Source organism: Pleurodeles waltl, chromosome 11, assembly GCF_031143425.1.
Source record: "Pleurodeles waltl isolate 20211129_DDA chromosome 11, aPleWal1.hap1.20221129, whole genome shotgun sequence".
Taxonomy (NCBI): domain Eukaryota; kingdom Metazoa; phylum Chordata; class Amphibia; order Caudata; family Salamandridae; genus Pleurodeles; species Pleurodeles waltl.
This window is the reverse complement of record NC_090450.1, coordinates 42,190,071-42,216,273: the sequence shown is the minus strand read 5'-3', so window position 1 is coordinate 42,216,273 and position 26,203 is coordinate 42,190,071. Positions and strand designations below refer to the sequence as shown.

The 26,203-nt window shown below is 43.7% G+C and overlaps 1 protein-coding gene across 1 annotated transcript in view; it reads right to left on the bottom strand.

The window, feature by feature from the left end:
- Positions 1 to 12,422: 12,422 nt before the first annotated feature.
- LOC138265370 (dehydrogenase/reductase SDR family member 4-like) overlaps positions 12,423 to 26,203 on the bottom strand; it is a 164,233-nt gene continuing 150,452 nt past the window's right edge. The window contains exons 8-9 of the mRNA XM_069213015.1: positions 16,689 to 16,744; positions 12,423 to 13,726 (exon numbers count right to left, since the gene is read on the bottom strand). Coding sequence (XP_069069116.1) covers positions 13,612 to 13,726; positions 16,689 to 16,744 — 171 coding nt within the window. The 3' untranslated portion in view covers positions 12,423 to 13,611. The remainder of the gene's footprint in view (positions 13,727 to 16,688; positions 16,745 to 26,203) is intronic.

Sequence of the window (26,203 nt, the reverse complement as noted above, 5' to 3'; positions counted from 1 at the left end):
CTCTTCCATGGACCCGACTCACTCTTCATTGGAGGTTATGCAAATGAACGCAGGCTTTGCTCAATCCATCTGAACTAAAGAGCCTGGACAACGCTCAGAAGAACTAAGGGGGTCATTTTGACCTTGGCGGACGGCGGAGGCCGTCCGCCAAGGTACCGCAGCTGAATGACCGCACCGCGGTCAAAAGACCGCGGCGGCCATTCAGACATTTCCTCTGGGCCGGCGGGCGCTCTCCAAAAGAGCGCCCGCCGGCCCAGAGGAAATGCCCCTGCAACGAGGACGCCGGGTCAGAATTGAGCCGGCGTAGTTGCAGGGGTGCGATGGGTGCAGTTGCACCCGTCGCGTATTTCAGTGTCTGCTTAGCAGACACTGAAATACTTTGCGGGGCCCTCTTACGGGGGCCCCTGCAGTGCCCATGCCATGGGCATGGGCACTGCAGGGGCCCCCAGGGGCCCCGCGGCACCCCCTACCGCCATCCTGTTCCTGGCGGGAACAGGATGGCGGTAGTGGGTGTCAGAATCCCCATGGCTGCGGAGCGCGCTCCGCAGCCATGGAGGATTCACAAGGATTCCGCGGTCAGAATACCCTCGGGAGCACCGCCAGCCTGTTGACGGTGCTCCCGTGGTCAGTGACCCTGGCGGTCACCGGCCGCCAGGGTCAGAATGACCCCCTAAGTGTGTATGACAAATGCATTTTAGTGAATGACTATGGTGACACACAGTAACATGCATTAAAATAACCCTTGGTGCATGGCATTTGGATGGAAAGCCACAACCATACACGTAAATAGTATCAACAGCCTCTAAATGTATAGAGTCCAAAATGAGTTTTTGAATGATGAGTTATTCTCGAAAAGGCAGGTAACTGTTTAAAGAGTAACATCCAAAATTGCTTTGGATTAAGAAGATTTTGTTTACTCAGGGCTTTTCCAATAATTAAACCTAAAACTCGAACATTGATTGATGCCCCAATGCAAGAGGTAGGCTTAGATAGGGACCCCATGCTAACTGCGTGAAATAATAATTAGTTTGCACCTAATCCAGAAAGCCTAATAAAACTGGCACCATTCAAGCCCTACTTGATTTCCTGTACAGATGGGGCCTTGCCACTGGCATACCGAAACTTGAGGGGGCCCTCCTGCAAAATCCATGGAGGGGGCCTCCCCTCTGGACACAGTCAGGAGCTCTCAGACCAGGGTACTCTGCTGAGGGGACTCCCCGACGCTCGGGGGTCCCCCCCAAGGGCTGTGGGGGCCAATGCTATGCCACTGGACCTTGCCTGACAATTCAGGTTCGACTGTTCTTCCTGAGATTTGGGTAAAATCACACTGCAGTACAGGCAGAATGGTGTCCGAAGAAAGTTAAGCCCATATTTATACTTTTTTTGCGCCACATTTGCGCCGCCTTTTAACGCAAAAACGGCGCAAACTTACAAAATACAATTGTATTTTGCAAGTTTGCACCGCTTTTGCGTAAAAAAATGACGCAAATGCGGCGCTAAAAAAGTATAAATATGGGCCTTAGTATGTTACAATATAAAACCATCTCTTCAATGTGATGCGAAATCCTGCAGAACACGAGTGTAAACAACTCACACCATCCCACGTCATGCAGGTCGGTGCTTCAGCCTTTTTGAAATGGAGTTGAGGAGATTCTCTAATTCTGGTCTTTTTTCTCTCTATGCTATTGAAGGATCAGCTCTATTAGGGTCTCTTAAGGAGACTTTATTTTGTGTAACAGGCTCATGTTAACAGCGCCAGCTCCTCACAGAATGGATTTTTCCTTTAGCCCTGTGCCCATGACTACTCCTGCCACCATGTCTCTACTGTCTCCCCACCTGATCTCCTTGATTTTCAGCCCGCGGCGGCTGGTCTTAATAGGCGTAAGTGATGTCGACCTACCATTCTGGGGTAGAAACAAAAGGATTAGAAGAAACACTGTGCAGCTATCAATAAATTGTATTTGCTGCTCGGGACAGTTATCTAAATGAATGATTTTTGGGGGGTTGGGAAGGATGGCACTGCACATGTGTTGGTCGGGCAAAGTTTTCCTTGAATTGAGGCATCAGCCATGGCAGTGACAACACACTGATGGGTGGTGTGCATGTTCCTCCCAGGAATAGACTTTCACTTCGGGTGTTATTTATATGGCCCCAGTTGTGTGGAAGACCTCCATTAATCTCAGTGGGCAGAGACAGGGAAGGAGGTTTGGCACAATATAGAGTGAGTGTGCCAGTGGTTTCTGACATCTTCACTGCCACCCTTCAGCTTCTGTTGATTTACTTCTGATAGGTGAACCGGGAGCCCCGGGGAGAAGTTCAGCAGGTTCCTTCAAGGTGCACCTACTGTGGGGGTTCATGCATGTTCCTGCCAGTGAAGTCCAGTCACCAGGGCACAGGGAGAATTAATACATGAGAAGTGATCTTGCAAGTTTCAAAGTTCGGGTGCATTTCTTTTAATGTTCCTAGGTGTTTATTTCATTCCTATCCCACAGAAGCATGTCTTGGATGTGAGTACTGACTATTCGCAGATCCCCAGCACATGAGGGTTGCTGGGTTGCTTCTTTAAGTGAGAGGGTGCCAACCAGGGACTAATTAGCAAAAGTGTTTTTAGACTGACTTGTGCTGATTTTGGGATGTGCAAGACATAACATCGAAATTAATTATAACCATTATCGATATGTATGTAAATCTTGAAAATAAATAGAGGCAGTAGGTGTATAAACAAAATAATTAATGTATTTTCACAAGTATGAGAATATACAATTTACGGAGTAAAGGAACCAAAAGCTCCCAAGGTTCACAGACATGGCAACAGTCACATAATGCAATCAGGGTAACATCAGCAACTATCAGTCAATCTATTCTGACTCAGACGTGATTTGCAGAGACCGCTCGCTCCTTGTTTGGGAGATGGCTTGCTGCCTGATCTCTTGTGTCCCAATCACGATTCCCAGAGTGGTTGACAACATTCCTGTCCATCTGCACATTAAGAACTTGCTATTACTGTGTCAAACCAGGATTTCATTTCCTTTAATTTTAAAGACTTAAGGAGACTCTTATTCTTCATACAACTTTCAAGTCCTGAGGATGGTCCTATCACATTTTGCAACCGGGACTGAAACTACAACCCAACTCTTTATTAATTCTTTATGAACATTGGATTGCTACCTTATCATCAGATTTTTTTTTTATATATAATGGGTTATGGATACATGGATTTTTTGGTGATATCACCTTTATTTCACCATAAGATTGTTGCCATGTCTATGTACCTCTGAAGCTTTTGTTTTCTGTACTTCATTAAATTGGACTTAGATATTCTCATTTTTGTGAAAACATATAATTTTTTTTATACACCTGCTGTCTCAATTTATTTGAGTGATTTGCATACATATTGATTATTGTTACAATTCTTATCGACTCTTGAACATCCCCAAATCAACATGAAACAGTCCAAAAACACTTAAGCTAAAAAATCCCTTGTTGGCACCCTCTCACCCATTGTATTCATACCTAACCCTAAATGAGCTTACTGGGTTGTCCTTTTGTACTCACAGGCTGCTACTTTAGCCTCTCAGAGCATCTAAACTACTTTTTGGCTCCGGGGCTGATAATGGAGCCAAGGGAACGGTTGAGTCAGGCAGGGTGTGCGAGCTTGAAAATAGCATCAATTTTGTTAAATGCGTCTGTTGCAGAGTTCCTTCTGTTCTCAGCAGTTCTCACGGGATTAAAAAAAAATGCCTGCATAATGCTGGTGATTAGTGTGCCTGCCAGGGAGGTGAGTTTGCTTTAGTTGCAGTTTTGGATCATCATAAATTAACATAGAAGGGTAATGTGCTCACAGAAAGCCATAAGGTGTACCATGCAGATCATAGACTTGGATTTTCTGAAGATATTTAGTGAGACAGCTTTTGACAGAGAAATCCTTTAGTTATTAAAGCTCATAAGTTACAGTCCTCGCTGTGAGCTAGCATCAAACAGAAATATGCAAACTACAACAAAGGAACTGTGTGCCCAGTGGGCACAGCAGGCTGTGTTGCACAAGGTGCACAGCTCTGCCCTCACAGGGTGTTCAAAGCACCGTGCTCCTCTGGAAAACAAGGAGGTTCCAGCTGCCGCATGCTGCACAGCAATGCAGAGAGTTTTCTCTTGTATCTCAATTGTATTTTGTAAGTTTGCGCTGCTTTTGCGTCAAAAAGCGGCGCAAATGCGGCGCTAAAAAAGTATACATATGGGCCCAGTGTTTCCTACCTGTAGCACATCTCTGCCTCATTACTAAATTGATTGATCAAGTCAACAAGACTCAGACAGGTGGTAACACTGTACATTGTAAATACTGAAAAAATTACACCGCAAACACATATCCGTCCATAGCATGTCATCCTTGAACTTTTACTAATAGCCAAATTAACAGAAATAATGTGTAACACAGAATGTGTGTTTATTTTATAAAATATAACATTTATGTAGTATCTATTTACACACACAGAAGAACCTTATCACAACAGTTGAGGTGCAAAACATGTCTAAATCTGACTCGTTTTTTAGAGGTAAAGCAGAGATATAACAATTGACTGATGTGTTGAATATAAAGTGTTTCAAAAGTTACAATACAGAAACAAAATTTAACAAATAACTATAATTTTTAAATACAAAGATAAATACTATATCATAAATGCAAACATTAAAAACACACAGAGTACAACAAGAAAAAATAAAGGGACAAAAGCAGTTCACATTTAATGTACAAAAGAAAAAACTGTATGTGTGTTAAAAATGTAAACTTTAATGCATGTGATGGTGGTGCAAACTAGTTACTGTGGACATGTAAAAAACAGAATAATCCAGCTCCCTCTTAACACTGCAGATGCAAACAGAACTGGCATGTGAGGGCTTGTTTATTTACCTTTATTCCACCTCAAACAATGCTGCCATAGAAGACAAGCATTTTGGTGCGTGTCACCCTCTGTAAGAAACAGTGAGTATAGAAAAGTTGTGTTGTCAGAATCATTATCAGTCCCTCTTAGGAGAGATAGTACTGCTCTTTGCCGAATGTAACTATGTATGTTCATGTCTGTATGACTCACGGTTGCCTTGTGGGAAAGCTCATGCTCAGTACAGAAAGCCCCAGTTGATTATGGTGATAAACCATTGATAACAGCTACAAAGTCACAAGTTCCATCTATAATGGTGCATGGGACGGGTACAGGACTAGGTCCATCCCGCTGGAAGTTCTTCTTTCTTACTCTGATGGAAAGAAGGTGCAGCAGGACTCTGAAAGGATCTGCGTCATTTTCCACTGGATCCGATAAAGCTGTCAATCAGGAAATGTGCAGTGTTGCATTGTGAGGGTCTGTGTTAGATCTGTTGAAGCCACTGAACAGGAGTTGTGTGGTGCTGTGAGGCAAGGCCCTGCATTGCTCTGTGCTGGATTGGGGAAACCTTCAGTTAGCAGGGAGAAGTGCACTCTGCCAAGGGTTCGAGACCTATAGGACAGCACACGTGGATCAGGACTCACTCCCAGAAGACCAGCAGTGGGTACCAGGGCCTCACCAGTTGGAAAGCAGGAAAGGCCTCTAGAAGCTTGTTGTGTTCCCGTAGCTCAAACAGGAAGTCAGCCAACTGACCCTTGGAGCCCTGGATTCAAGGCAAGCAGGTCCAGTCTTCCTTCTTCAGACAACAGGGTAGACCTGCTTCTGACTTTCCTCAGTCTAGGATTATTCTGAGGAGAGATTCTGAGGTTACCACTTTTATGCCCAGTGCCAGCCTATGAGTAGGGGACTCTCCCTTTGTCTAACTCTAAACTGATTCTGATCAGTTCTTCCCTTTTTACCAGGATCTGGTTTCAGTTTCTCTAGTGAAACAAAGGGCAGGCAGGCCTAGGCATGGTCTGCATATGCCAGTGACAGGGTAGGCTTCTTCTGAATTCAATCAGGGAAGGGCCCTCACGTTCCCAGACCCAGGCTTTTTGTCCACTGTCTCAGAGGAATACAGGAGGGCCATTACTACTCGGGTGCCCTGAACACTGGCAGAAAGGCACATTTGTGTTAGGCAGGAAAATGCAAACTTTGTGAAAGTGGCATCTCTAAAATAATACTTTAAAATCTGATATTACCATTAATATTATTCAAATGAATGGAAGAAACGTCTCTCTAGCTGGTTACAAACTGATGTTGCCACTTTTTACTGTAATAAGGTAATCCTTATTACCCGGAAAGATACATGGAAAGGCTGGCAAAAACAAGAGTCATGATTAGCATGGCAGCGCTGAGTTCAGCAATGCCGTGGCTGACCACAAGTCTGACCGCTGTCAGCCCATTGGGAACCATGTTCCTGCCGGGCATGGCAGTCCACTGACAGTCCGACGGTCAGGGTCGTAATGTGGCGGTCAGACCGTCTGGAGTGCAGCAGTCTGACCGTCACCACGGGTCTGGCGGTCCTTGGACCGCCAGACTCATAATGAGGCCCTCAGGCCTTCATTTCTGTGGCGCAGATAAAGCTAGTACCCAATACTACCCTATAAATTGGGCATAATGTGGATTTTGTTGCTTACACCTGTTTTTTGTCTGCACTAGTTTACTCTGGTAAATTTCAGCAGGTTTTACCAGCCAAAATTTATGGATGGGTGTAAAACGTATTGCACAACTTTTCAATTCTTATAAATACAGTAACAAGGGTTACCACACATATCACATTTAATTCCATCAACCATGGTTGGGGTCTTATGGGCTATTAACAACCATGGTTCTGTAGTACATTTAGTTGGACCACAGTTATACTACTCACAAAATACCAAATGCTGTACACAAACCTAGAAGCAAAAGTCTCCACCTTTCCCTCTCCTACCTTTTATGTGTGAACATCTCCATCCTGACTGCGGAAATCTCTGCATACATATGTATAGTTCTAAGTAGTAAATCTGGGAGAGGTGTGTGAGTGGCTATAAAATGGGTAATTACTTACTACAAAGTGGGAGAGGTAAGAAGGAATTATGGGACGGACAAAGGCCCTCCCACGTAAGAGCAAAAATATTCCTAAGTATACATCAACTAAGACCAGGAGTAAGTTCAGCATCACACATGACCACTCGCACATACGGCAACACACTCCCATTGAAAATAATGGAGACAACAAATAACTATAAAATATATAAAGGAAAATAAAGCAGTGTTTAATATTTTGTTTTCATATATTTGAATTAGTGTTACTTTTCATGAAATCCTATGTTTTCTATACCTTACAATTTACAATATAAATTCCCTGTGTATATTGATAGCAAGTGGAGATTTGAGTTTTTGTCTTGAAAGTACCACTTTTTAATGTTTGAACCAGTGTAATTCATTTTTATGGTAACGCTTTAAATTGCCCTTAACCCTTTTGCTGCTAGGCCTTTGCCCCTTAGAATGCTAAACACTATTTTGGCTATTTCGGGTAGTTTTCACTTAGGCATCCATAACATATTTCCACATAAGATATACATGCCCAAATTTGTGCCCTTTTTTAACATCCTGGGGATTCCAAAGGTACCCAGGATTTGTGGATTCCCCTGGAGTTGACTATGAAAGTAGCCAAAATATGGCAAAGGTTTGGGTTTTTTGGGAAAAATAGGAAACAAGTGCTAAAGAAAAAAGCTGCTGTTTTTTCCCCCTCTGAATGGAATCAAAGAAATGTTTGCTGTGCTAAAGTCACAATTTTCTAGGCTATCGGTAACATGCAGAGCTGAATCAAAAAGGCTATTTTTTAATCACAGTTTTGCCCTTTTTCAAAGATCAATTAACAAAATATATGTAATGTGAATTAAAGATTAGATTTTATTAATTTTGTTACACTATATGTATATGTATGTATAAATATAAATATATAAATAAATGTGTGCATTTGTATTTATACAAGTATTCATTAATTTATACATAATATTACATATAAGTGAAATATATTAAATTCACATTATATTACATTTATATATTAAACTATTTAAAATTTACTTTTTCAGACTCAATTTATATGGAACAAAGTATATTTCTGTCAACTTGTTATGAAATCACAACACAATTTCAAACTAAAGACTGCTGGCTGACATAACTAAAATATATTAACCTCCTGTTATTGTGGTAATGGAGAATATGGGCTAGCCCACCCCAAAGTCTTCTCTGTAGCCATGAATATGCATACTGCATATGTTCCCAAAAACATTAAATCGAAAAAATTGCTTGCATGATTGCCAAATCCAAAACATTTTGGACTTGTCAATGCTTATTTTCTTTTTGCATTTACTTAATATTTTATATACTGGTGCTGATATGATGTTGTTGCAAATGTTCTCCAAACACTTGATGGTGGCCAAATTCATGATAAAAGGGAATATTAAAGGGAAAAAATAAACAGGTCATTGCGACCAGGGAGAATCCCTACCCCTACCACACACTACATGGGAACAGCTTTCCCTGCATCCCAAGACATGTCTTTTCAATTCCATAATGATTATCCTGCCATGAAATGGCTGTAGTTCTAAAGCAGTGGCTCCCAACCTGTGTTCTGGGACCCCTGGGGGTCTACAAAGCCTCCTCAGAGGATCCGCCACTGCTTAGAAAATTAAAATAATTAACAGATTAGGTCCCCAGCTTGCAGTAATGACTCGGGGGGGTCCCTGCTTTCCAATAATGATTCAGTGGGGGTCCCCGAGTTCCAATAATGATAAAGTGGGGGTCCACAGAAGGCAAAAGGTTGGGAACCACTGGTTTAAGGCTTTCAATAGTACCCCCATAGTGGATTGCTGCTTGGAGGGTGATACCCAGAAGAAATCCACATGACTAGACCACCAGAGCAATTACCACAAGGCATGGGTTATACTGCCCCTACTACATATGGCTCAACACAGTGTTTTTGCCCCTCCACTGTCACTGGGCCACATGTGGTTTTTCACCTATCCCATTAGAGCACAAGGGAAAAACAATTCTAACAAGCCTTTGCAATGCAATAGGTCTCGCATTTCCGAGAGTTAGAGCTATTGGCGTTGTAAATAGATAATTGGACTTATATTGCCACATAATTTGGTCCTCTCCTGCCACATAGTTCCAGTGGCCCTGCATATAAGTAAAGCACTTTCATTTACCTTCTTCCTCTATCTGCAGCAAAAAAAATGTTGTAATTTAGCATCCTAATTTAAATCTACTATGCTAATTCCAATAGAATACCACTTTCACCCCCTCATCACCAGAGTTGCTGGCTAACACAATAAAAAAAAAAACTAGAAAACACCTACACCGTTATGGACGCGGGTGAACACAACAAGACATGAGGCACATGGATAACGAGTGGTGTCAGTGGGGTTACACACCCATGTAGGTAGCAAGGAAAGGCAAAGATATCCAAGCCAAGTGCTGTGAGCCTGCTTGTTACAAAACTGAGAAGTAGTGTGTGAGTGGGTGAGTAGCAGAAAAGTTGCAGAAAAGCAGAAGGGCCAGAATGTATTCTGAAAATAAATGATGATGCACGTTGTAAGCTTTTGTCCTCAGAAACATAAGTAATAGTTTGTTGTCATAAAAAGTGACAAACGCACCCTTCCAAGATGGGTTCTCTCACTTTAAATTCCCTTTTAGAAAGTAAAGCCAAGTAAAACAAACAGAGCGAGCAAGTTTCCAAACACCAAATGCCAATGTTTTGCGGCTATATGTACGTGGGACTGATTGCTATTAAGTTTAAAACTTTTAATTTTTGCATAAGCGCCAGAGACAACACAGTTACAGCAAATATAGCTTGAAATGTACATCAAATAATTTAGGAGGTTGCCAACTCTGTTCCATGTGACGTTTAAGAGCCAGTGATTCAGGGCATTTCATGCCATGTTTACACAGCAACAAAACACACATTTGCAAGTGTGAGGAGCGATTCAGTTCTTTACAGCTATGCTCATCTCTTTCATCTAGGGTAGATATCAGCTTTCAAAACAGATGTGAGTGCATTGCAATTGGTTTTCATTGTAAAGATAGCCTAAAGGCATAAGAAAGAACACATATGACCTTTCAAGCCATCTGCTGAAAGTTTTTTATTTTTTACCCTGAACAACAGTAAATTAGCTAAGAGTAGTCTGGCAGGGCGGGAGAGGGTTAAATAATTTGTAGGGTACTGAAAAAGAGAATGTACTGAAAAGAAAAGACCTTTTCACTATTTAGCACACCATACAAAGCTTGCCATTTTGAAAAGTTAAAATAACGAATACCTCTGTTGTGCTCCTCATATATGTAAAAGGTATTTTGTGCCCTTTGGTTGTTATTCAGTAGCACAGCTAGTATGCTCTATAATGTGTTTTATGAAAACGGCAATTCTGAAACCCAGCAAAAGGCTGAGGACCACAAAACCTAGGGGCCACACAAAAACAGCTATTTACACTGTTAAAAGTGCTTCACTGGCATCGGCTTAAAGAAGCTGATGTGCATTCAGGGGCAGAGCTCGTCCTGGAAATCCCAAGAACGGGGAGGGCATTGAGCGAGTGCAAGTGCGTGTCCGAAAAAGAGAGAGTGTGAGAAAAGGCAGGCAGAGTGGCAAAGTTAACGCAGGAAAAATATGTGAAAAACGGATGAGAGAAGGAAAAGAGCGGAGGAAGTGAAAGTGTGAAGGATAGCAGAGAAAGGGAGAGAAGAAGGCAGAGTACAGACTCCGGAGTGAAGGATACAGACAGGAGTGAGAGTGAGATGGACGGGGATCCTGGGTAGAAAGTGCAGAAAAGCAGACGAGTTTGATAAATGTACTGAAGAGTAATCTTGTCAAAGCTGCATGTTCACTGAGTGAAACTCCGAGTATGCAGCACTGATGTCAGAGCAGGGGGCGGCTTGGAGGACCTCGCCCTTACCATCTGTACAGCCCGAGTCCTCTGAGGGCGCAAAACAAGTAGAAAGATGAGAAACCACATACATCAATTGAATCAGAGCCATCTTTAATTAGAACTTCATAAGTCCAATTGAAGGCAAAGAACAAAAAGTACGTCAAATGACGAGAAATGTGATGAGGCAGATCCAATAACTTCAAAAAACATAGGGTAGATTACAACAGCCGACACATGTTTCGCCCCTACGGTAGTTTCATCTGGGGCTTTTTCAAGGCAATATAGTGTTCATGGTCATTCATCACTTCATCATTAATCAATGGTCCGAATACCAGGGGGAGAGAATTTACATGTTAAAACCATGAGGGCACGCCGATCTCTGAGAAACCCCTCAGCACACAGGTTTTGACAAAAACAAACGCACACAATAGTCAGTCCCTGCTTGTGCCCCGGGGGCACTGTAAAGTGCATGCTCGATCAGATAAAGCAATGCACACACAAAAAAGCATTTGAACTGCAATGGGTCTCGCGTTCGCTCGAGTTAGAGCTATTAGCATTTTTCCTGCCATACAAACTGAAAATAAAAAGTAAAACAGTTAACATAAGCGGCTGGTTCAAAGCAATGCCGTGAGCTCGCAGAGACAGACAAAAGGAATAAGCATTTGCAATGCAAGAACAGAAAATGCCTGAGGGAGAGTAAGGAATGGAATAAACAAAGTCACACATGACTGCAGATGAAAATAAGTAATACACTAGAGCCCTGTAACAGAAACAGCCTGGAGCCACTGAAACATCCAGCGCTCTGGTCAAATGCTTTTAGCCTTTGAAAAAAGTAATCCCTAAGCACATGCTACATAGGCACAAGTGGAAGGCTATAATACTAGGGCCATGCTCCAGGGGAGTGTACAACTGTGGAAAAGGTGGGACAAAGAGCAATGATTGACCACTAGCAAGTAAGGATTTTATAAGGGCACTGAAACTAACCAGAAAAAAAGCAGAGACCCCACAAAGAAGTATAGAAGTATATACTAAAGTATATACAAGAGGTCTCGAATGCTCGACCTAAAAAGGAATGTTGTGTGATGGGACAGTATGCTACAAGTAAAGATTTAAACAATGGCATATCAAGATACACATTAGATTGTAATAATTGAAATGTCTTATCTACCATCGTTGTGAGTGTAAATGGTTTGGATAACATGCTCACTCAACCTTGAAATACACATATATGAATAGTTTAAGGTGACAATAACTTACACCTTGAATACCTGCTAATCCAAAGCAACCTGATAGAGAGCGAGGCTAACAGGTTAATAATAAAATACGATATTTTCAAGTTATGAATGCTCAGGCCACTTAGCTGTTTTTTAAAACTTTTTTCGTAATAGACCCCCTAAGAACAAGAACATTTTCTTATGCCTAAATGTGAGAGGTATTCGATGTTCAACGTGAATGTAAAAATGATGTGTTTAACTTGCTTTGTATATGCAAATCAACTGGAAATTATATATTATTGCTAGAGGGCATTGTAGTTTGAACAGCAGCTCTTGTCACAATACCATCCTTCATATCAGCCATCTCAGGCCATTATCCAGTCAACTAGGTCACTGTTATAGCATTATTGCCCTCCTGCCTAGGGATGTAAAGGTTGTGAAAGGTCACCTTCCTGTTTTATAGACCTTAGTCACAGCCAAAGGCCTATAAGAAAGAAGATGGCCTTTATGAAGAAATCCACGAATCAGATGTATTTTCAGAAGTTTATTTCCAGTAGTAACAGCCCCAGCACATAACGCGCAATACACGCTGCCCTTATATGTCCTAACCGCCTACCTCGAATCCACTCTTCCCACATTCTACCATCCTACATTTCATAGTCCTACATTCTGAGTCATTACATAGGTCACTACATAGACTAAATACATTCTACCATCACAACAGCCTTTAACTACCAGTATACTCCCAAGAAAATGATTAATATGGTATTTGAACAACCCAGTCATCGATGGTTGAACGTTCTTGATATGGGAGAAACATCAAAGCACTGGAGCATCCATGTATTATTGGCCCTGAGTCGCAACATTGTCTTCAATGGCACTCTCAACATTCCAAAGGCCTAATAAATGCCACATTGTAGGGTGTGCTAAGAAAGAATGAGTCAAAAGAATATATATATATATTTATATAAAATATATATACATTTTATATATATATAAATAAATATATATATATATATATTTATATATATATATATAAAATACAGAGGCATAGTATGCACACGATTCAAACAAGTAACATTTGCGTTTAATAAAATCTTTCCTACAGATATACCAGCATCAAATACATTGTCATAAACTGTAAAGGAATTGCCGTACTATGTGTTAGACCACTTACTCCAACTTAATCATTGACTTTTTGAGAGCCCTGCACTTACCAACGGGGGCCGTGGAGAACAACATGCAGTGAAATATGGACAACTTGGCAATCTGCAATAAGGAGGATACTAAAACACTGCCTTCATGTGTCAAAACTAAATTGGTCTTACATTTTGCATAATGCAAAACAGGCTGAGAAAATGTTTTTTTAAACTCAGAACATCCTGACATGATGTATGAAGGCTGTATCCGGTTCAACAGGTGTTCCCAAGAAAGGTGAATAGGAGTATGAAATCTATATTAACTTGACTACCTGCTTTTGTGGACAACTTGATGAAGTGTAGGTCTAACTGTTTTAAAGACCTGAACTTACAATATGCTCAAGTTATGCATAGAAAGGTGAATACTGTATTCATTTCAGAGTCTTGATCTGAACCCTCCCCCCACCACGATGGTCTCTCCTGTAAGGTAAGAAGCGTCCGATGAGAAGAGAAAAGACACAATCCCAGCATGTTCCTCCGGCTCTGCAAGCCTAAGGACACAAAAACATGAGGATTATCAAAAATGAAGTAAATCTAAGACACAAAAGTATTTTTGATGTTTTTTTCAGCGTTCACATCGTCCAGCCAACAATATTTTCAAACTTTCAATAGGTGATGAACAAATACTAGCCCACTCTAGGTTTATTGTAGATTCTTGTTTATGTTTCTAATAAATAATTTATTTTTCATAAGGTGCATTTTATTCACTGCGTTTCACAAATGTATTAACACAGTACAAACAATGTGACTATATAAAATATAAGTAAAACAGGGAAAAATATATAAAATTGGCATTAATAAAGTAAATATGCCTCGTTCCATGAAACATGTTAGAAATGGGGTCTTTCATTGGCAGTCAGGTTATCCCCTGTCCAAGCAATGACCCTCACTCTTGTCAGGGTAAAGGAGAATCACACTCAGTTAAGCCCGTCTCACTTCCTTGGTAGCTCGCCACAAGCATGGAGGCTCAACTCAGAGACAATGTGTTAAGTATTTGGACAAACACACACAGTAATAGAGTGAACCACTACAAAAAGACACAACACAGATTTAGAACAACTATTATAATTGTTTTATCCAAATAAACAAGACCAAATACGATAAAAATCCACAACATACAGTTAAACATACGAATTTAGCACTTAAAAGCAAGAAAACAGTGCCTTGAGACACAAATACTGCCAGTTGGTGTTATGAGGCGTCCTAACGGAGGTCGTCCCTACAATGTGAAGCCAATGGCGCTCTTTACCAAGTCGTTCAACCCCCAGGTACAGTACATTAGGAAACAAATAGAAAACAGGCCGGTGCACAGAGTCAGGGACAGCGGCTTCGCTGGGACCGATCCAGTGTCGGTTCCGGTGCCACGGGGCAGGAGGACTACAGCGTTGGGTCTTCACTAGAGGGCAGTGGAGATGAAGCGGCCAGCCTCAGTTTGGACCCAGCTATATTCAAATCACTCTAGACCCTGTTCCCCAAGGGAACAGTCCAGCCCAGACTGTCAGGCAAGGTCCTCCCTGGACCAGAAACAAGCAGCCTGGGACCCATTTTAGGGAATCACCTTTCATCAATCAGAATGGGGTGGCATGGTGAGCAAAAGAATTGATCGATTAAAGCCAGAGCTGTGAATGGGGAGTGAATGTTTGATTGCTTCTGCATTCTGTCCATCATTTGTATTTGTTTGCATTTGTCGCCCAGAAGTGTGTCCTGGACTCACTATGCCACTGGATTCAAGCTAGCCTGGCTGATGAAGGGGAAAACCCTGAAACGAGTTCCAGCATGCTTGTTTCCGGTCCAGGGAGGACCTGGCCTGGCAGTTCTGGTTGGACTGTTCATATGTGGAACTGGGTCAAGACTGATTTGCATATGGCTGGGTCCAAACTGGAGTGGCGTGGCAAGTAAAATAATTGATGGATTAAACCCAGATCTGTGACTGGGGATGAATGTTTGAATGGTTCTGCATTCCGTCCATCATTTCTGTTTCTTTGCATTAGTTAAAAAGAAGTCACAGACGTGGTGGTCTGCTGACCCCAACAGCCCACTATCTCTATGAGTGCTGGCCATTACCAATGGGTTTCAAATTGCAACCAGCCTCATGAATATTAATGAGGCAGGTCCATTGTGACCCATTTGGGAATCGCAAATAGTGTCTGAGACACTGTTGTACATCAGTGTTTGTGAGTCGCAAATTGCAAGTCGCAAAAAATGCAAATGGCGAGTCGCAAACACTGAGGGTCATACATCTGCTGCTTATTCTCTATAGCTTCACAAAGGCCGCCACCACCGGCAAACATCATAGGAGTCCTGTGGTTTCACATGACATGTAGATTACTTAAACACACTCCGGTGGCTCACATAGTGTATCCTACACTGCCACATAGCCTCGCTCTAGGAGCAAAGAGGAGACCAGCAAACACAACATGACGGTGTCACTATCTAGGTGCCTTACAAAAGAATCTATTACATATTGGTAATAATAACTATTGCTTGTGAGTATAAAATCCAAGCCTTTATTAAGATAATGTCTGCATGTTAGCAGTGGTGGAACCGCAGTCCATGTCTGTGAATATATCTGTCAACTGTGAGTAGAGCTGCAGTGTAGGCAAGGACATCAAAGCTCTGAACATAGTACCACAGTCTTATATCTTAATTTAATGTCTATCAAATTGCACAGTGTTTGAGAATTAAAATACCGGTGGCTTTTTTTGCTATCTGATGTCGAGTGTGTCACTTCATCAGTGATGTCAGTTTGTTATGTCTTGGGCGAGTTTATGGACAGTTTGTATCATTGTACGGCTAATATAACCATCGTATTGCAGTGGCTTTTAGGGCTCACTTACAGACAGCTTTTGATGTCTGTTGGCACATAGACACATGGTAAACAAGATAAACTATATAGACTTAGAATCTGCTTTGTATCTGCCCCAGTGGCGTATTGTCTATTTCAGTTACTGTTCCTGATTCAGGGGCTTTTCTCCCTATTCTTGGGTTCGAAATATCCAAGTAACATTTTCATCTCACAGTGTTTTGATTGGATACGTCATATCCTTTCACTGCTTCCGTCAGAATCGTGAAGTCTAATGCACGAGGGGCTACCTCTTTCTATCTGTGGTTGTCCTTCCTCCTACCCCACCTCGTTTGCTCCCCCAATTTCTGTGTAAGTTATTGCATTATCACAGTATCCCACAGCTGCATCAATGGGCAGGCATCTTTACATTTTTAAAGCCATTCCATGATGGACAACGGACAGCCATTTACAACAACCATCTAAGGGGAAAAACGAGCAGTAGCGAGGCCAACAGGTGTTGTAGGAATGATCTATTTTCTCTAACAATGTTTGTTTTAGATCATAACCATGATTTCCTTTCTTATTACATTTTTAAGGGCACATATATGGGTCTTTTTTTAAATGTTAGTTGTTTACTTTTCTCAGAAAAAAACAAACAAACTTTTTACCTTTGAAATCCATAGACTTTTATCAGGTCTTTTAATATAGCTTCATTAGTCGACACCTGTTTCAAGAAAGGGCAACAAAATACATTTATAGTTTTGTTAATAGTGTCTCGCGGTCAACTACGGGTTTCCCAAATTTCTTCATTTACAATTCACAGCTTCACATTACAGAACAGTTCAGCCCATGATCGGTATCTGATCCCTTGACTCATACACTGAACCACACTAAAACAAATATTGATTTCCAAATGTCTTGGTACTTGCTTAGGAATTGGGTAATGATAGGAAACCGTCCATTTACTAGAAAATGCTAAATTTAGTGGCAAATGAGCCTGTGGACTTTTCTTCACCATGGGTATTGGTAGATGGAGGACATTTAGAAAGTGAGAGTCTTGTCAGATTCGGTATTTTCTTCAAAAATTTACAATTTCCCACTATCACTAACTCTACAGACTTTAATTGTTCTAAAATTCTTCAAAATGCAAGGCCAAAGATGGATGTAATGTAGTGTCTGTTGCAAGACTAGTGAGTGTAATGAATGCTAGATGGGCCTCTCATCATTGTCTGCATGTTTATGTTTCTATTTATCTACACCTTAAATATTATGTCAATCATTTACTTATCAAATAACATACACTACAAAATCCATTTAATGCACTGCCGCAAACTAACACATAAATGATTCAAGTTCACCTATGCCCCACATTCCTTCACCTAGCACACTGCTTCCAATTTCCACCCATTTCCAATTACCTACCGCAGGCACTAAATCCATCACCCCTTTCACACTTCTTACCTAAAACACACACACCATCAATCCCTCCAATGCATTTTATTAATAAACCCCACCCTCTACACAAATCCTACCCTGCATCTTACTCATCATCCTATATGCCATGCAGCGCACACTCATACAGAACAATGATACCCTAGTCACATCTTTCAGATCTACACACAGTGCTGTACATTGTTTTTTGTTGTAATCCACTTACTGCCAATCAGAGTCAGATAATCATGCTTTGTAATGTTATATTGTGGCTTTATTCTCTGAACAAATACTTCTTTCAAGAACAAAAAAAACAACAGATGGCATCTTCCACCCTAAAGAGTGTATTACACTTTCAAAATCTAATGGCGTAGAGGTGGATTGAATGGCAGGGTATCAGCGGCCAGAGGCTTCTGCATGCCGCCCTATGGCATGGTGCTGTGTATTTTAAAGTTAGGACATGTACTGGTATGTTTTACATGTCCTGATAGTGAAATACTGCTAAATTAGGTTTTCATTATTACAATGCCTATCTCTCCCATAGGGTAACAAGTGGATTGCCTTAAAATATATTTTTTAGTGTAATTTCCCATTGGGAGCAGATAGAGATTTTGAGTTTGAGGTCTCTGAACACCCAATTTAAAAATACACCTTTTGGTGAAGATAGTTTTTAGATTATAACTTTGAAAATACCACTTTTAGAAAGTAGGCTTTGTCTTGCATAACCATTCTTTGCCTCTGCCTGACTGTTGAAATACACGTCTGGGTCAGGATGACAGTTGAACTGTTTATGAATTCACTCTAGACAGTCACACAAAAGGAACTGAGGTGTGCCCTGTATATCCTGATGGGTCTTCCTGGGCTAAAATGGTGTGAAGAGGTGACACTTGCCCCTGAATAGGGCTGTGCCTTCATTACACAAAACAGACTCCAACCCCCTGGAGTGTGTCTGGGGCCAGGGCAAGAAAGGCAGGGTCTTGTGAACTGCAGATACTTTTTTTTAAAATTTGCCTACTTCAAAGGCAGAAATGAGTTTGAACCTCTGAGACGACAATTTTAGAACACGTCTGGACTGAGGACATTCTGCCAGGAAGAAGAGCTGGATGCTGCAGGAGGAAATGCCACTCTGCCTGTTGCTTTGCTGTACTGGCATGCTGCTCGCTGTTTCTGTCCTGGGAGTGAAAGGACTGGTCTTTACTTTCTACATCCTGCTTTCAAAGCTTCTCCAAGGGCTTGAACTGAGTTTGCCTCCTATTAAGAAGTCTCAGGGACATCAAAGACTTCACCTACCAGTGCATGGGCTCTTCTAATGAGTGTACTGATACTGATTTGCCAAGTGGTGCTAAATCCAGTCTCTGTGCCCCTGTATTGGAAATGGTATCCTGAGGAAGAAACTCCACGCATCGGAGCACCACAGCTGAAAATCGACACAGCACCTGTTGGATTGAAGAAATTCCTGTTCCACCGCAGCCCCATCATCAAAGCGCATCTGGACTTTCCACGCATCATCCCTGGGCTTCACCTTCTAATCGTCCTCGCACCCTACTAAGGAATTAAGGCTGCGTGACTTTAAACCGATTCATCACCTCCCCTGCCAGTAAAGATGCATCACCTCCCCCGCCAGTAAGGAACCAATACACTGCTTCTCCTGCGAGGAGAGAATCGATGCATTACCTCCCCTGCCAGTAAGGAACCAACGCATCACTTCCCATGCACTGCAAGGAACCAACGTATCGTTTTGCTTTTCCAGCACCTCTCCCCCTTTGCGACCTGCATCATCTTTGTTTTTGACACATCCAGTTACTGTGTGTTAAAAGGATATACTCATTGATTCCTATGGATTAAGACTCATTTAAACCTTTAAAAAGTGATATATTTAATTGTGTTTGTTGTTTTTTTGTCATTTTGGTCTTGTTTTATTCAGATAAATTATGACTATTTTTGTAAACTGGTGTGGAGTACGTTTGTGGTGTTTACACTGTGTTACTGTGTGTGTGTGTGTGTGTGTATGTGTGTGTACTTTATGCATTGCCTATCAGATAAGCCTGACTGCTTGAGCCAAGCTACCAAGGGAGTGAGCAGGGGTTATAATAGGTGTGTGACTCCCTTACCCTGTTTAGAGTGAGGGTCCCTACTTGGGCAAGGTGTAAACTGACTGCCATCTAGAGACCCAATTTCTAACACTGGCAATCAGTGGTGAGGATGGGACTTGTATTTGTACTTGACATATAGGGCCTCATTCTGACCCTGGCGGCCGGTGACCGCCAGGGTCACCGGCCACGGGAGCACCGCCGACAGGCTGGCGGTGCTCCGAAGGGCATTCTGACCGCGGCGGTTCAGCCGCGGTCAGAAAGGGTAAACTGGCGGTCACCCGCCGGTTTACCGCTGCCCTTCTGAATCCTCCATGGCGGCGGAGCGCGCTCCGCCGCCATGGGGATTCAGACACCCCCTACCACCATCCTGTTCATGGCGGGAAACCCGCCATGAACAGGATGGCGGTAGGGGGTGCCGCGGGGCCCCTGAGGGCCCCTGCAGTGCCCATGCCAATGGCATGGGCACTGCAGGGGCCCCCGTAAGAGGGCCCCGCAAAGTATTTCCGTGTCTGCTATGCAGACACTGAAATATGCGACAGGTGCCACTGCACCCGTCGCACCTTCCCACTACGCCGGCTCAATTCTGAGCCGGCGTCCTCGTGGAAAGGTTGATTTGCCCTGGGCTGGCGGGCGGCCTTTTGGCTGCCGCCCGCCAGCCCAGGGCAAATCTCAGAATCACCGCAGCGGTCTTTCGACCGCGGTGCGGTGTTCTGACGGGGTTACTTTGGCGGGCGGCCTCCGCCGCCCACCAAAGTAAGAATGACCCCCATAGTGATTGGTGTACACTACTTCCATATCGCAGGCCATTATGTGGCCACATACTGTTTTTTCCTTTTTGGATCTTTTTGCCTTCTTGAAACTTTGCAATGTTTGAGCCTTATCCACATGTCTCAGTCTGCGGCACCATCAGCAGTTGATGCAGATTTGGTGTTCGAGCAGGAGAGGCTGGAAACATATTCAGTGTCTCAGATCAAAAAGTTCTGTAAGGAGTTCACGTGTCCTATTAAAGGTCTGACTAGAAAGGAGGAGCTGCAAAAGGTGCTGAGGGCTTGGTTGGCAGCAAAGGAGGCTGATGAGCACACACAGGAGGATAATGTAGTTGTGGATGGAGAGGATGGGAACCTGCTTGAGGATTTGGTGGATAACCAGGGCCTGCCTGGGAGGAAAGCAGCTCCAGGGCAAGCAGTAGTGTTTCCTTAGGAAGTCTGGCCCCAGAGGAGCTGGAGAACAGGTGGGAGGCAGGGAGGTTTTGAATGGAGCTGGAGAACCTCAAGCTGGAGCATGAAGGGAAGCTCCAACAGCAACTGGCTAGGCTCAAAAGAGAGGCAGAGAGGGACAACTTGCCATGGAGGAGAAGAAAATGTTTTTAGCTCAAGAGCTGAGCGTGAAGGAGTTGGATCTAAAGTGCAGGTCCAGCAAAGATGGTGGCTGCAGTTCTACACTGCAGTATGAGGGGAAGGTACATATACCCAAGGATGTGGTGAAAGATTTTGTTGTGGGTGATGACAGAGCAGTGGTTCAGAGGGTATGAAGTGGCACAGAGGATGCACAGGGTCCCTGAGAGAGATTGGGGGGGCAGGCCTGTGGAAGTATTTCTCAGTGGAGGGGAGGGACACCTTGTTGGCTTTAGAAATGGAGGATCAGATGAGGTACCTACCATGAAGGACACCCTAACCAGAAAGTATGGTCTCACCCCAGAGAGTTAAAGGGTAAACTTTAGAGAGAGTGCTAAACCTGGGTCACAAACGTGGGTGGAGTATGTGGATTTTTTTCTGCAGAGTATTGGATGGCTGGGTGAAGAGCAGTGAGGTGACAGACTATTAGGGGCTGTACAATTTGATTGCATTGGAGCACTTGCCTAGTCATTGTTTTCCAGAGTTGCGCCAGCACTTGATTGACAGCAAGCTTGCTCACTCCAGGAAGTTTGCCATGGAGGCGGACTGCTAGGTCAGCACCAGGATCCAAAAAGAAGTTGTATGTAGGAGTTTCAGCCAACGGTGGGCAGGGTCCCCAACAGAAGGAAGGGGAAGGACAAGGATAAAAGAAAGTAGTTCTCTAAAGGGCCCCAAATTAGTTCCCAGGATAAGGATTCCCGACCCCCTGTTGAAAAGAAAAGTGGGTTCTCTTCCAGTAAGCCTGCAGGGATGGGACCCCTAAAGTGTTTTGCCTGTAATCAGGAAGGGCATTCAGGGGGAGTCCCAAGTCCCCCTAAGAGGGCGCAGCCCCTACCAGTGGGCAGTTACACGGGGTGGCCAATGTAGAGCTTGAGGAGGAGTTGGCCTCAGTTAGTGGTGGGGGACCAGCTAAGTTAACCCTAGTCTCCTTGGGATAGGGTGATGTAATCCAGAGAAACAAACCATCACGCCAGATAACACTAAGAAGTACAGGTAGTGGGTGATCATCAAAGGGAGGCGGGTGGAGGCTCTGAGAGATACAGGAAACAGTATGACAGCAGTCTGCTGTCATCTGGTGTCTGAGGAGCAGGTAATTCCTAATGTGGTCCACCAGGTTGTAGCAGTAGACAACAGTGAGCGCCAATGTTTGTTAGCTCAGGTTCCAGATGAATGGGTGGGGTCTCAGGTTCCTTGACGGTAGCTATGAGTCCATCCATACCTGTTGACTGTCTGCATACTGCCTGGAAAGAGTTGGAGCTCAGGCTGCACTTGGAGATGTTAGAGTTGCCAGAATGGGCATGCATGACCACACGGTTCAAGGCCTCCAGGTTGGGTGATGAGAAGGACCTGGAGCTTAGTGGCCCAGTGGTCCAGGTACCTGCCAGGAGGAGGAGAGGCAAGGGGTGTGGGAAACCTGCTCCTTAGAGTCCCACAGTCCGAGAGGAGGCTGAACCTGAGGGGGATGCCCCAGAAGTTTCCAAAATGGGGGACCTGACCCATTGGCATCAGGAACGAGGCCACACCAGGGAGGAGTTCTGCACAGCCCAGAATGCGTGCCCCAATCTTTGGGTCTTCTGAAGCAGGCTGAGGCCCAGGCAGCTGGTGACACCTCTGAATCTCACCGGATATATTGGGAGAATGATCTCCTGTATAGCAAGCCTAAGGTTGCTGAGCCTCAGGGAGCCTATGTGCTGGCGGTACCCCAGTGTTTCAGAGCCTTCCTGCTGGGTCTGGCTCATGATGTGCCACTGGCGTGTCTTTTGGGGCAGGACAAGACCTTTGACAGGCTTGTCACCCTCTTTTATTGGCCCCAAATGAGGAAGGCCTCAGATGCGTTCTGCAGAACGTATCAAACCTGCCAGGTGAGTGACAAATCCAGGAAGAGATGCAAGGCTCCTCTTCAACCTTTTCCTGTTGAGAGCATCCCTTATGAGCAGGTGGGCATTGACACCGTGGGGCCTCTGGATCTCAAGACAGCTATGGGCAACAGTATATCCTGGTCTTGGTGGACCATGCCATAAGGTATCCCTCTGAAGACAGTAATTGCGCTCACTGTGTAAAGAGCACTTATGGAGATCTTTACCCGTGTGGGCTTCCCCAAGGAGTTGGTATCTGACCAGGTTCAATTTCATGTCACTGTACATGAAGGCCATGTGGAAGGTGTGTGGTGTTACCTACAAGTTCACCACACCTTACCACCCACAAGGCAATGAGTTGGTTGAAAGGTTCAACCATACCCTGAAGGGCATTATTATTGGTCTCTCAGAACTCATGAGGCATATTTGGGGTGTTCTGTTATCATGTCTGTTGTTTGCTTACAGGGAGGTACTGCAGAAGGGGGTAGGATTCAGCCCTTTTGACATTCTGCATGGGCACCCTAGGAGAGGACCTCTCAGTTTGGTGAAGGAGGGATGGGAGCAAGCTCCCAAGAAGCTGCCCCAGGATGTATTTATTTACATGCTGGCCTTCGGGAACCAGACAGTCCACTTCCAGAAACTCGCCCAGAAGATTCTGAAAGCTAGCCAAGAGGAGGACATGAAATGCTGGTATGACCAAAATAGCACTCTGGTTTAGTTTCAGCCTGGCCAGAAGGTGTGGGTGATAGCCCCGTGCTCTCTAAGACCGTTAGTCTGGCCATTTGAGGTGAAGGAGCGCAAGAGTGATATCGCCTATGTAGTGGACATTCAGACTCCTAGGAACCCTTTGAGAGCCCTGCAGGTAAACCACCTCAAGCCATACTTTGAGACGTCCGAGTTGACCACGCTTTCGGTCATGGATGATGGGCTGGAAGAGGAGAGTGTGCCTCTCCCCTACTTTCTATCTACCAAAGAGCAGACTGGGACATCAAGGGCATGAACCTCTCCCCTACTCTATCTCCAAAGCAGCAGAGAGGCTGTTGCCAGTTTCTGTGACAGTTTGCCTCCATGTTCTCACTCACCCCTGATAAAGATGTGTTTTAAGGAGTTTTCTGAAGCTACTTCTGAATGTTGAAATCTGACTGTGGCGTACAGGGCATTTCATAGTTTGGGAACAAGGTACGCAAAGGAATGGCCACCGCCACTCGCTCTTCTGACCTTAGGTAGCTTCCCTTGTCCTCCTTTGAGCACAGGGGAACATTTGTTTCTGGATGATCAGTGGTCTTTTCCAATGTATGACCCGATAGGTGAAATAAAGTGCCTTAAATGGAATTATTTTCTGAACTGACAGCCAGTGCATGGCTGCTGCTTCTGGACTGGCTAATTGGTGTTTGGGGATTTCATGAAGTATACAGGCTGCAGCGTTCTATACTACTTGTAGTTTTGTATCACATACTTTGGGCTCCTTATATAAAGGGATTTTCCATAGTCTAAATGTGAGCTGATTAATCCCTGCACCACAACTCTCCTGGTCGATAGAGGTAGGTTATGTAGGAATTTTCTGAGGGATCTCAGAATGCCAAAACATGACCCAGCCAGTTTTTGGGCCTGTGTCCCCATGGTAAGTTTGTCATCGATCCATGCTTTTTACTGCCTGGGCAGGCTTAGGAATCTCTCTAACTATTCTTGCCATAACAATATCATCCATCTTCAGAGGTTGTTACCGACAACAAGTACTTTTCATCTCTAAGTTTTAGGCAACTTGCAGACATCCAATCTGTGACCTCCTTCAGATAAGAGTTAAGTTGCGCAGGCCGCAGATGCCTACTTTGCTGCACGGGCGCTTCGAGATATGCGCGATTGTGCTATCACAATTTATATGAGGCTGCCTGTCTTTTAATTTTAGCTTTGTCAGACCCTCTGATCCTTGGGTATCAGTTTCTTCCGTTCAGTATAGAGACGCGCTGATAACAGAGGCTGCCTGTCTCTCCTTGCTGGTGATTTAAAGCCCAGGACTGGAAACTTAATATTACCTTTTAGAGTCACGTTTTTCGAACATTTATTCAGTGGGTTGTGTGCACTTCAAAGACTCGAGTTACATCACATGACGGAGGAGTCATATCCCTCTGAATGTAATGCACAAAAGGAATAATTCATACAGCAAAGTACTCAGCCTCGACATCATTTATATTTCCAATACCGGAAATGACTTCTATTTTGAGGGACTAAAGTCATCAATTATTTTTCTTTTGCTTGAGACATCAAGGTCACATCTTTCTTCTATAATTCCCTGAAGAAGTTATCTGGACTATATACGGTACTGCACGAACCACGCTGGTTGCTTTTTATGCAACACCAATAGAAATTGAAGATAAAGGACTATAAGAAATGTTAAAAGACTGAATAAGTTCTTTTTGTTCTAGTCCGCTGCTCTATACATATAGTAAGCTCGAGACAATGGTGGGAACAGCTGCACAATAAGAGCAGATAAATCCTCTCCCAACGGGTGAACTGACGAAAGTTATCCTCCTCTTGATTCTTAGGGCACTTGGAGGTAGTTCTGTCTGAGTTAGGAGTGAGATGCACTACTTGCACCATTTCTTCACAGCTGTGCAGCACTTAGTGCCAGTTGCAACGTTTAGGTTTGCGCAAGTACGCACGCTGGTCTTTCGCTGCATTGGCAGCAGCCCCGACATTCTGGAAACAGGGCATTTGAGCCCCTTTGAGTTGGCCAGTTGACCAGGGGGTCCTGGTGGTTTGTAGGGCGCCAGGCCCCATTGTGTATTTGTGGTGCTAGGAAATGTATTTCTTGTAGTTTTATTGTCAGACCCTGTTCTGGCTACCTCTAAAGTGTGTTTTATAATTTTGAGGTTGTCTTGCATACTTTGGGTTATGCTAGTGAAATTATGTTCCACCCTGTGCTTTTTGCCCATAATGTTGGTGATACTTAGGAGGTAAGTGTCTAATATTAGACTGTTGAGATTTTGGGCGTACAATGCGTTTGATACCTATTGTGATGCTGTGCTTTATGTGGTTTATATCTCAGGATGATAAGTACAGTGATTTTCCTCTTACACCACTCCATCTTCAGTCCTATCTTGTTGAATCAGCCCTGTTCTGAAGTAACAACCTATCCCTAATCGCCTCACTTTCCTGTCTCCACAATAACTCAGGTTCCTTCACCCGACGTCTGGATTACGTGCCCCCTTCTTGCCCTCATACTTCTCCTCACCACCACCGTCCTAGTTACACCCTTCCCTTATCCCCACCACCCTCCTCCTCCACAATTTCCCAACATGGCCACCGCTCGAATTAAGTCTGGAATTAATTGCTACAAAATCATCTACCCTTCTAACCTGACTAAAGCTGCAGCAAAACGTTTCAAGCATAACACCATTGAATGTTTCCC